General features: G+C 40.0%; 1 protein-coding gene across 1 annotated transcript in view; it reads right to left on the bottom strand.

Annotated features, from left to right (window-relative positions):
* LOC104941766 (carboxyl-terminal PDZ ligand of neuronal nitric oxide synthase protein-like) overlaps positions 1 to 11545 on the bottom strand; it is a 16897-nt gene extending 5352 nt beyond the window's left edge. Inside the window, exons 1-8 of the mRNA XM_010766902.1 lie at positions 11032 to 11545; positions 9830 to 9901; positions 7560 to 7652; positions 7413 to 7471; positions 7220 to 7328; positions 2759 to 2888; positions 2226 to 2366; positions 860 to 864 (exon numbers count right to left, since the gene is read on the bottom strand). Of these exons, the coding sequence (XP_010765204.1) occupies positions 860 to 864; positions 2226 to 2366; positions 2759 to 2888; positions 7220 to 7328; positions 7413 to 7471; positions 7560 to 7652; positions 9830 to 9901; positions 11032 to 11136 (714 nt within the window). The 5' untranslated portion in view covers positions 11137 to 11545. The remainder of the gene's footprint in view (positions 1 to 859; positions 865 to 2225; positions 2367 to 2758; positions 2889 to 7219; positions 7329 to 7412; positions 7472 to 7559; positions 7653 to 9829; positions 9902 to 11031) is intronic.
* Between the last annotated feature and the right edge of the window lie 467 nt (positions 11546 to 12012).

Raw genomic sequence — 12012 nt, 5'->3', positions numbered from 1 at the left:
TTAATTTCCCCAATATTGTGGTAAAAAAACCACACGTTTAATCCATGTTGGTGTACTACAACTACAAAAAGCATCGGTTTGTTTTAAAAACAATCGTGAGGATGATTTTAAATCATCCTCCTCACGATCATTTAATGTATCATATGTTCGCCGAATTGACATGAAAGCACTAATAAATGTAGTTTCATCCACTTGAGTTTACAACTACAAAAATAATCGATTTGTTTTTATATCACATCCGACGGGAGGAAATTCAGCAGCTCTCACTACCGATTTTTAATCCTAATTTAATCATCATCTTCACCACGATCATTTATGTTTATGTTCGCCGAATTGACATGAAAGCACTGACAAATATGAATATACTGTAGTCAACTTCATTAAAACGTTATTAACGTGCCTCAACTCAGTAATTCACCATTTCTACGCATGACAACACACTTTGTCCGTGTTTGGCTCTCTCGCCGCACAGTGAAGCGTTCCCGCATTGACGTCACTTCCGGCTTCCCCCAAAACCTCAAAATGAGTCGAAGGAATTTCTCCGCGATGTTCGAAATTATTGATATTTATCGGAACGGTATCGCTTTTTCTTTTTTAAACTGACGGTTCGAGATTACTAGTAGCCCACTATTTCATTGCACAACAGTTGTTGGGTTCGTGTCACAGGCTCTTTAATCAGTGGAATCAATACAGGTTGAATGGGCTGGCTGCTGTCCATTCGGGAACCATGACTCACACAATGATGTTAGAGTGCTCCTGTGGGAAAAGGCATGAAGGCAAGGCTTAGCCGTCTTATACCTGAGATGGGAGATCAATATGGTGGAGTCTTTTGTCCTTAATGCCTAAATGTGAAGGACACTTGACCTTCAAATCACAAACAAGGAAGGGAGAAATCGTGACATCAGACATGAAATACTACTGTTTGAGTTGCAGGGTTGCATTCACTATTAGAGCAAATGTTCTCGGGCTCACATATAACTCGATGTAATATCCATTTAATATAAACCAATTAACTTCTCGCCAGCACAACACTATAAAGCTGAGAGTGCCACAGAGGCGCAGTTGGAAAATGAGCTGACAAATATCAGAGAGCATCGCACCGCTTGTTCAACAGGATTAATGGAGCGAAGCTTGAAAGCCACGCTATGATTTCATTAATAAACCATATGATCACATGAATAATGAAGAGCTTGGTCGAGTGTTTTTTCACAAACACGCCTTAAAGACGCCGTTGGCTCACTCCCATCATCATCAGTGCCATTTTCTGATGTTCACACAGCTCCTTATGAGGCCAAAATGTCCACACTTTCTTTGTGAGCCTGGCAGAATATTCATGTTAATGCAACAGGGAAAAGGAGATTGATCTTATCAGTTGTTTGTGTCATGCTGTATGGGGGAAGCAGTTCAGTAGCAAGACCTTAGGTATTGAATTTTAGCAAACGAAAGAAGCAATTGGTCAATTAATTGAGTAGGCGATCGACAGAAATAGATGAACATTTAGAGGGATAATACAGTGATTCAGCAGTTATCCTGACTTTCAGTTACTAGAAAGGGCCAAACTCCAAAATAAAGTGGACCGTACATTTCCCATAACCCCCAACCTACAGTAATAAGCGTCTTTCATTAGACCCTCTTTAACCCTTACCCTTGAACTATTATATTATGTACAGCTCATGTTTTCTGCTAATCTAACATTAGCGCTCAACCTGCCAATGCAGTTTGTTGCCTCTCAAATATGTTTTGTTTTTAGTCTTCTATGAACATTTATATAAGATTTATGGCATTTTGACTGTAGGTCGAACAAAACAAGTAATTTGCAAAGAGCCTTTTTCACTATCCTCCTACGCTTTCTTAATTTCTTTATTGTAAAAAAGAAAAGTAATCGTTTCATTGTGAAAAAGATAGCAGGCATTTCATTCCACAGTACACTTTTTTTTCATTTTGTATAATATTATTATATTTTCCATGTACATCGTTTACTTACTTATTTAAACCAGGAAGAACACTGTAGCTATTAGATAATAAAGTGTTTGTATTGAATCAGGTTCATACTAATAATTGTTGATGTGAATGTGCTACACGTTAGCTGCTGTTTCACAGAGAGTGGAACCATATGAGTAGATGACACATTGCAGGCTTGTCTTCCCCTCTGCAGGTTTTACATGACCTCCCGTGTTTCTAATGGAGTGATAAATTGCAGGGCTTTGTATGACATGATCAAGGACTTCTGCACTTTACCTTCCCATCATTACTGAGGGCCTCGTCCTTTTTGCTCTTCTCCAGGTCTGACGAGGAGACACATTCAATGCTCTCCTCTGTAGTGGCTTCAAGGTCGGTCTCCTCCGACAATGCAAACCTCTTCTTTGCTGCAGAGAGACCAGATACATATAAAGGGGAAGCTTTAATGCAGTTTTGAGCTTTATAGTAAGCAATATATCTAGCGGCAATGACAGCAGCCGCAGCAGCAGCCGGCGAAGAGCTGGCAGAAGCCCACACACAAGCAAGGGCTTTGATCAATGGCTGGCCAGATTTACTAAAACACATCTGCAGCCAGAGTGGATGCTGAAAGAAAAAAAAATCAGCAGTGGTGGATAATGACATCTTTTCTCCAAGAGGTATGGGGAGGAGGAGGAGGATAGAGAGGAAGAGAAGGCCTGGAGTGTATGAGGAGTAGAAAGGAGATTGAGTTTCTGTGTGGGACAGAAAGAGAACGACGGAAAAGTATTTGTTGATGCAATTTTGTGTGCATGTGAGTCACCTGGCAACGCCTCAGACTCCTCCGCCTTGCCCTCCTCATCATCCTGGTCATCGCTTTTCTGCTGCTGGGTCAGCTGGTGACACACATCGAACGCCTGACCCACGGTGCGCACGATCCTCATGGCCTGGGACTGGAAGAGAGGACACAGTGAGATAGTGTGTGTGTGTGTGTGTGTGTGTGTGTGTGTGTGTGTGTGTGTCTGTGTGTGTGTGCGTGTGTCTCTGTGTGTGTGTGTGTGTGTGTGTGTGTGTGTGTGTGTGTGTGTGTGTGTGTGTGTGTGTGTGTGTGTGTGTGTGTGTGTGTGTGTGTGTGTGTGTTGAGAGCAGAGGCGGGTTAAGCAGCTGCGAGGCACAGTAAGGATAGAGTCAGAAATGAGGTGCCAGAAGAGTTGCACAGGAAGTGGTTAGAATGAACATGTGTGTGTTGGAGCACACGTAAATAGAAAGAAGATGAGAAATAGAAGAAGGATGAAAATGGGAGCAAGTGGAAATGAAGGCAGGGGGAATCATGAGGGGAGATAGAGACCAATTTAAAGTCAGAAGATATCACAGAGCTTCACCTGCCCGTCCTTGTCTATACAGTACATCTGCTCTGCACACATTCGCCTGTCATAGTGAAGGATTGGTCGATTTCAGAGGCAAGTAGACTTGAATGCATAGGAAGTAAAATAAAGTGTTTTGTTATTTCAGGAGGCTCAGTACGTGAGTCAGTCATCAGGTCAATAAAAAGGAAAAGTTTAATTTACAGTAACTCAACTCCCTTTAAGTGTGCCTCCCGGAAAACCCCAGTCTGCTCTGATTGGCTTGCAAGAAATAATGTAGTGCACTTTCGTTGGTAGGTCCATGGGTGTATTAAGAGAACTGGAAACGAATGTAGAGGGAAAATAAGTTGGCTTAGCAAATTTTACAACTTCCTCATTCCTTTTTAATTGTTAGAACTGGGTCTTAATGTATTTTAGAGCTTAATGGAATGGTTGATTGACGGATAATTTTGATGATTAATTAGAGACTTTAACTAGTTTCAGCTTCTCTACTGCAAATATGCGCTGCCTTACTTTGTCTAACGTGAGAATAAATCAATATGGGCCTGTTGGTCATACGCTATTATGATGTTGCACCTTGAACTTGTATGGAATTGTAGACATGAATTTAATAATAAAAATAATTGTAAGTTGGAGCCCTATTGCTTTTAAACGTCCTCTATGCAGTAGGTAATCAATATTGTTATCACATAATGTAAACAATTGATTGTACAGGCTCAAAAGAGGTTATTATCAGTGTTTCCCAAGTTGAACACACAGGAAATAAAATTCAATGCGGCTTTTTGAGAAAGTTGCAGTTATTTTCTTTATTTTTCTAAAGCCCTAATATGCAGTCATGTGGCAGCCTCCTAAATCCACTGGAATTAAACCTGTCCTCCCTCCTGCCCACTGAAGGTGCTTTTTTTGTGTTTTCTACATTGAATAGTGGCAGAACCGAGGGTTGAAATAAACGTGTTATTGTCGTCTGCCTCTGGAGGCCGATCCTGCCTGAGGCATTCAGTCAATAAGTCAAGGAAAGTCAAGCCTGAAAGCAGTTCAATCAAGTGAAAAGGCGTGAAAAATAACACCGCAATAGAGTCATGAAATTGATTTATGGAATTAAAGTAGGCTCCATAGAATTACATTTTGTTTGCAGTCCCTGTATACCCCGGATTGTTTGTACATTTATACACAATGCTGTTAAAAAGTGAAGAAAAACAGCTCTTTCACTTTAAATTATGTTATAGTGCACATATATATATATATATATATTATATTCTTGTTGTACTTACTTGGTTGTACATTTTTTATATTTATATTTTTAAGGTTAACGTTTTTTTATTGTATAATGCATTTAAAAATATTGTTCAAAAATGTTTTATATTTGTTCCTTTGTCCCTCTGTTAACAATTTCATTCTTCTATTATTTTTACGTTTGCCCCATTATACAAATTCCTTGTATGTGTAAACCTACTTGGCGATACACCTGTTTCTGACAAAACTTCTCATTTATAATAACTCAAAAATTAGCAAACTGTTTCTTTAAAGGGGACATATCATGCTTATTTTCAGGTTCATGTATTCTTTTGGGTTTCTACTACAACATGTTTATATGCTTTGTTTAAAAAAGAATGTGTTTCATATTGTCGGTCTGAATATACCTGTATTCACCTTTTGCCTGAAACGCTTAGTTTTAGCGGCTGTTTCTTTAAGACCCCAGACTGAAAAAGAACAATCTTGTGTTTATTTCTTTAGGAAGCACTTTAGGTAGCTCCATGGATGCAGAGGGAAAATTAATCCGGATTTGTAGTTAGGGATTTCCTAAATTTTAGCACCAAAGGACTTCTCAAGAGTCCTTACTGGGTCGTTAAATTCGCAAAGAAAATAGGAAAAGATCTGCTGATTTACATACATCTCTTTTCAATGGAAGCCAATGGGAAGGAATCTTTCGAACATTTCCTATAAAGCCAGGCTCACTTATTGGGGGCTAGGGTAGTATTCACGATATACAGTTTCTGATGTTTCTCTCCCAAGGCCAAAATCAAAAGTCTCTGACATCTGAGCCCAGCTGTGACGAAAATAAATCAAATCTCCTCCTATCAGCGGGTCCATCTTCTCCTACTTGAAGCGCACATGCTTGGTGCACCCAGATAAGGCTCCATGGCCCCCGGGGCTGTAGTCAGGCACCACTTACCGTGTCCCTGACGCTGTAGTGGGTGTTTGTTCGGCATTGGTGAAAATGTCTCCAAGCACCGAGTGTAAACAGCCCCTGTTCTTTTCTCTTCCCACCAGAATGATTAGTATTCAGCTTCACTAAGTCACTGTCAGTCTGGTATCCATGGTGAGGGTAATGGAGTCCACCTCACCTAACTGATGCTCTGTCTTTTACGTCAGCTCGATATGCCCATATGTGCACATTCATAAGCATTTAAGCACATGAGGGGTCTATGAGTCAGATTAATGCGGGGTGCAAGAGGACAATACATCACCCAGACACAGCCATAATGTCATCATTAGCAGTTATGCGCACAGCACAGTGCTGAAAACAAAAAGGAATGGTTGACTTGCTTTGTATACTGGAAGGATAAAGCTGGAGATCTTCTGCACTTTCAACAAAATCCATGATAATACCAAAACCAACAATGTGTTTGTTCATCTCTTAATACTTCCCAACTTCCACGGCCAACTTCCTTCCCCCTGAATACGTCAAATTTTAAAGGAATAGTTTGACATTTAAAATATTATTTAGATTTCTTGATGAGTTACAGGACAACATTTGACACCTTTATGGTTTCTGTACCAAAAAAAAAACGGGTTAGCTTAGCTTAGTACAAAGAATGGTAGTAGTGTGAGACCTTTAGCTTTTCCAAAATGTGACAAACCCTACTACAAGTATGCCCTTAGCTAACTAGTTATAATATAAAGGGGCTATTGGCCACGCAGACCATAACTAGGAGAAAGACTCTGGGCCAGGGTTGCATGCTCATGGTTCTCAACATGGCTCCATTAGCCAACTGCTGTCTGTCAGTCAGCAGGATTAGAGAATAACTAATGTTCTGATTTTTGTGACAGTTGGAGCAAGGGTGAAGCATGGGCTGAGGAAGAACCCATTACATTTTGGAGTGGCTCCAAATCACAGGGAGGATTCACAATGTATGGGTTACTTTTTGTTAACATTGCCAGATTAGTGCAGTACTCATGGTGTAGGAACGATCGTGAACAAATTGGTTGCTAAAGATTTAAGTCAGAACGACAACTCGAAAAATAGATATCAATGGTATGTTTACAGGTTCAATGCAATTAATACCACATGTCATCTTTGTAGCGTCCATGTTGTTTCAACAGTACGATTTAAAGCTAATACAAAAAACGAAGTCAGAAGTCCATATAATAAACTAACCAAAGTTAGAAGAACGCCAATGTTGTTACCAAAGCACAACTTAGATCTCATAAACAAGTTGGAGATACAACTTTCAACTCTGAAAAAAATGTGAAAGAGGTCATTTGAACGCACCATTATCCATGGCGGAGTTGTCCTTGCGTTGCACAATGGATTAGAGTACATAATATATCGGCTATAATGCAATACAAGATGAATTTAGCACCGTAACTCCATCGTCAAAGGTTTATGATTGGAGGCAAATTATGAATTTGAAAGAACGTGTCATAATGACCAATGTCAGTTCTTACATTACACTACATTGGCGTACGAAGCACCTCTAAACCGTTTGCCAATTCAGGGTTCTGTGTTTTGCTCAAGGACACTTTGATATCTTGGCTGCAAGGCTAGGGATCGAACCACTGACCGGAGCCAAATCAAAACCGGTTTAGACTTGTACACTGGACCACACCATCAAAAAATAAATCGGCTAGAAACTCCATAAGCTTCAGCTACACAGACAAATACTCGAAGCATCAATTGATTGAACAGTTACACTTACTTTCCTCTTTGACTTGAACACATTGCAGCGGAAAATGTTGCTCTGTCCTTCTCTGGCGATATAACTGAAGATCTTCAAGTCTTGGGCGTCATGTGAGACATAGAAGATCCTGTTAAAAGGCAAGATGACGGACAACATTTCAATGAGTTGGTTACAAAATGCTTAGTTTTTTTTATTTGATTTGAACACCTACCTGTAGATGGGATCCTGTGTCACCATGACTGTATTCTCATCCCATGACCACCCTTTTCTCTGTCCCAACACAAAAACACATTGACGGTTAAAAAACGAATATTTTCTAAAAAACGAAAAGGAGTAATTTAAAAGTCACAAGACTGACCTTCCTCTTTTTGCGCAAGATGACTTTGACATAATCAGTGGACACGACAATGTTGACCTTCTTTTTCTTTATATTCTTCAGTTTGAATTCATACTGCAAAGGAAAAACGACATTTAAATTAACATTCCAGTTTGGAATTGAATACTATACAAGGTGTGACACACAGGCCCGCTGAAGGTAAAGCTCTTTACACAAGATAAAGGCTATATTGGAACAGAGGGGAAGAGATCATGCAGAGAGGAAGATATTTTTTGACAATCTTCTTCTTCTGGGAAATGTGAGATTGAGTAAACACTGTCAGATTCTTGTCCCTGGGAGCGGTTTAAGCTTTCAAAGGCAGCGTTCCCAGAGGGAGGCAGAATGTGTGGGACACTTTCATCCCTCTCCTTGATTAATGCTAGAGCGCAAACTCCTCTGCAAGCTCAGACTCAAACATATAAGGGCCCAGTGATCTAAGAACCACATGGATTTTTGCGAAATAACGCGCCATGCTTTCAAAACACAGCGTCCGACATCAGATGATTAATTGATCAAGTCGAGTTCTGTGAAATTTGTCTGAAAAGAACTGCCGCCCGCTCGGTATTGGATATTCTATGTCATCTTTCTTTGGTTTGTGTAAAAATAACAGCCTGCTGCCGTCTTGGAACTCTCTTTTCATTTGTATATTGACATTTCAAAATAACATGTCACAGAAAGTAAAGAAAAGGCGCAGAATTTGGTAATGCCGATAAGGACAATAATGAGAGGTAGTGAAATTACAAAAAAATGAATAATTTTGATAAAAAAATGTAAATTCAACCACTGATGTTTGTCAATATCTAGTAAGATAAGCTAAGGTAAGGTTAGGTATACAATGTAGGACATTATTCTCATTAAACAACTTTATTCTTGTTATATTCCTTTTCTTTTCTAAGTCCAGTGGTCTTTAAATGAATTTGTATACATTTTGAATCATGACGTGAATAGGATCTATACTGCAGGGACAATTAAAGCAATACCTCCCCAAAACATTACACCGACATTCACAAAGGAGTGAATCGCTTCGACTTGGTTCTGGCAGGAAAGCATGAAATGTGAAAAATTCATCTACAGGTGAGTAATTGAAAATCATTTGAAAGTAATACAGAATGCCAGAGAGCCTTAATGCATTACATTCTCAGTCATTTATTTGTAATTATCTCCCAGCGCATGCTTTGTTTAGGTTTAAATAGAAAAAGACAGTTCCGCAATAAAAATGTCCCTAAAATGCAGGAAATGTGAGTTTGACATTTCAACTGTTGACGTGTCTCCCCCAATAAGTAGCAGATGAATGTTATGGATGTTGTTTCAACAGTTCAGGTATTTAGCAGATGTTGTTTCAACAGTTCAGGTGTTTAGCAGATGTTGTTTCAGCAGTTCAGTTGTTTAGCAGTCTTATTGCCTGTGGTATGAAACTGTCTCTGAATCTGGTGGTTTTAGTCCGGATGCTGCGAAGAAGGTGTTCATGTTACATTTTCACGCATCATCCTCAGCCCCCAAGCGCAACTAATGCTCTACAGGTAGTGACAACTCACCTGTCATTCTCCCTCTAAGCTGCTGTGAGTTAGTTAGCTTTGAATATTAGTTTGTCTCCCAAGAAGCAGAGAGTATTACTAGTTAATTCATTTAATTAGTGGTTTTTCTTTCCACATTTGTATCAAAAGCTTCTTTATGAGAAATTTGATAAAAATCTGACATTTAGAAATCTTCGAGATTCCAATCCGGAAATCTGCTTTTGAGTCAGGAAATGAAGCATTATAGCTTCTCTAAATCTTTCCGGGTACAATCAAATGGCCATTATACTGCACTGTACACGAGGGATCAGGATTAAGTGCGTCCGGGGTGTCACTGGGGTTGGGAGCGACCTCTGACCGACTCAATTACTCTAGTGTTGGATTAGATCCAACAGCTGACACGCAGCTAAATCCCCTCCTCTGAAACATGATGTGTAATACGTGGCCTTGTCTGGCCTACAAGAAGGGCTCGAGAGCTGTTGTTTTTTCCCTTGAACAGTACCACATATAAACCTGCACGCTTTACCTCTCCTCAGACATAAAATCCCTGAAAATTCTGCCGTGATTTAAACCGCTCCTGACAGCACACTGAATCTGCAGAGTGAGGAGTTGTACGCAAACTGTTGTTTTGTATGTAAAGAGGATGTTGAAGTGCACCGGCATCAATCCTAATGTGTTGGGACTGCTTGACAAGGGTCAAGATCAGTGGCGGGGTTCAGAGTCACATATATTTCTTACTCTGATTCTCCTCATCGCAGCGACGATCTCCATCCGGCTGCCGGGGCGACCCACCTCTAGACTGCCAATGTACTGAAGAGTGTAAGAAAGAGGTTTTAGGATTGGTAGTTTGAAGGAATTAATGGCAGTGATTACAGGGGGGTGCTGGGCTGGCAGATTGGTGATGACCATTGTTGACTGCTTGTTCATAATTCTCTTTAATAATCCTTAAGGCTGCAACTAGCTATTCATGTTATTGTTGAATATCCTATTGATTACTTTCTCGATGAATCATTGATTTGGCCTATAAAAAGTCAGAAAGATGGTGGAAAAACGTCAGTAAGTTTTCCGAAAAGAATACATGTCTTCAAATGTCTTATTTTGTCAACAGATCAAAAGATATTCAATTTACTGCAGCCCCAGTTCTCCAGTTATAGGTTTTTCAATATATAAGGGAAATAAACAGTCAGTATACATCAATATACAAAGAAAGAACCACATCTCAATGCAAGCAAGGTAAAAAAGATTAAACAAATCTAAATTGGGCCCAACATTCAATCGATTAATCGAGAGAATAATCGTCAGACTAATAGTCAAAAAACAATAGATACACTTTATTTGCATCTCCGGTTGTGAACTTATGGATTTGTCTAAAAAAGGGGGGAATGAATAATGCCTCGGACATCAAGTCATCAGCTAAGGAAACACATCTCAATGCAAGCAAGGTAAAACATTATAAATATTTTAAGCCAACATCTAATCGATTAATCGAGACAATAATTGTTAGACAAATGGTCATACAAACAATAAAATAAACTTTATTTGCAGCCCCAATGCTGAAATGTAAATAAGTTATTAAATAAAAAATAAGTTTGTCTCAACATCTAATCGGTTAATCTAGAAAATAATCGACAGACTAATAACAAAAATAAAAAACTCATGGTTTTTCCCCAAAAATGAATCAGAGAAATAAATGATGTCAGCATACATCAAGCTATATCAGCTGTATCTCTATGCAGATATGGTGAATTAAAATCAATGGCAAACATTTCAAAGTCACACAAAGTGGATAACATATCTCAATTATTATTATAATGTACTTTTGAACACAGAATAAACCCTTGGATGGAAATATCATTGACTCAGTATCAGTGGGATGTCATCTCAACGCACACACACACACACACACACAGACAGAAAGTATATGTTGCAGATCTCCTTACCTTTGCCTCGAAGCACACCCCATGCTTGAACACCTCGTCGTTGTGCATGGGGATCCTCAAATCTTGCGCGTCATCCACTAAATTGTACTTGGTTACCCCTGGCATCGCTCTGATTATCGCTGCCTCGCCGCCGACTCCCGTTTTACGACAGCGCTAGAGCACCTGCAGATATGCGCATCTCCTCCGGTGCTGACTCCCCCCGCACTGTCCCCTCCGTCACTCCGGAGGTCATCCGGGTGGATTGGCACGCAATCGGCGCGTTTTTTTATTCAATTAAGGCGCTGATCGGTGATCGGTGGGCGCACTTAATGACCCCTTCACGGTCTGAGGCAGCACAGCAAACACACCGCCTCCGAGGTCCCTGTGACGCACGGATCTCAGCACCTGATTATTTTTTCCTCGAGGCACCGCGGCACCAAACTGGTACTAATTTATTATAGCGAGCGATTCATATTCAGCTGCAGCGCGCGCCTATTAGCCGGTAAACCGGGTGTGTGAGGAGGTCTAACAGATGAAGACAGAGTGTGCTGGTGAGGACTCTATCAGCACACACAGCTGCTGGGTGTTTGTGGGACACCTAGTGGCTTCACAGGGCACAACCCCGAACTGACTGCTGGGGGATTTACTTAAACTCACTCACTCTAAAAATAAATCCTAAAAGTGCAAGATGAAAAAGGATTATCGGCACTGTGATATCCTGGAATATTCCTCTATTTTTATAACTTCTTATATTACTCTGATTCATGACTGATGGTTGAAATGATTCACAATCTTGCTCCTCCTCCTTTTAGAACAGGGATATTTTTGTTTCCATTAAGAGATAAAGCAGAAAGTGAATGGAGAGATATGTGCCACTGTGTGATCCTCCCTATTATTTTGTTTCCTCAATTGCTCCAAACTGACTTCCTGCTCACAGTGTCACTCTGCTTGGATCAACACAAATAATAAATGATAAGGGATTGTACATATAGAGAGCCGCAG

Source organism: Notothenia coriiceps, unplaced genomic scaffold (genome assembly GCF_000735185.1).
Source record: "Notothenia coriiceps isolate Sejong01 unplaced genomic scaffold, NC01 NC01_scaffold00003860, whole genome shotgun sequence".
Classification (NCBI taxonomy): domain Eukaryota; kingdom Metazoa; phylum Chordata; class Actinopteri; order Perciformes; family Nototheniidae; genus Notothenia; species Notothenia coriiceps.
Note: the sequence above shows the minus strand (reverse complement) of the source record. Positions and strands in the feature narration are given on the sequence as shown.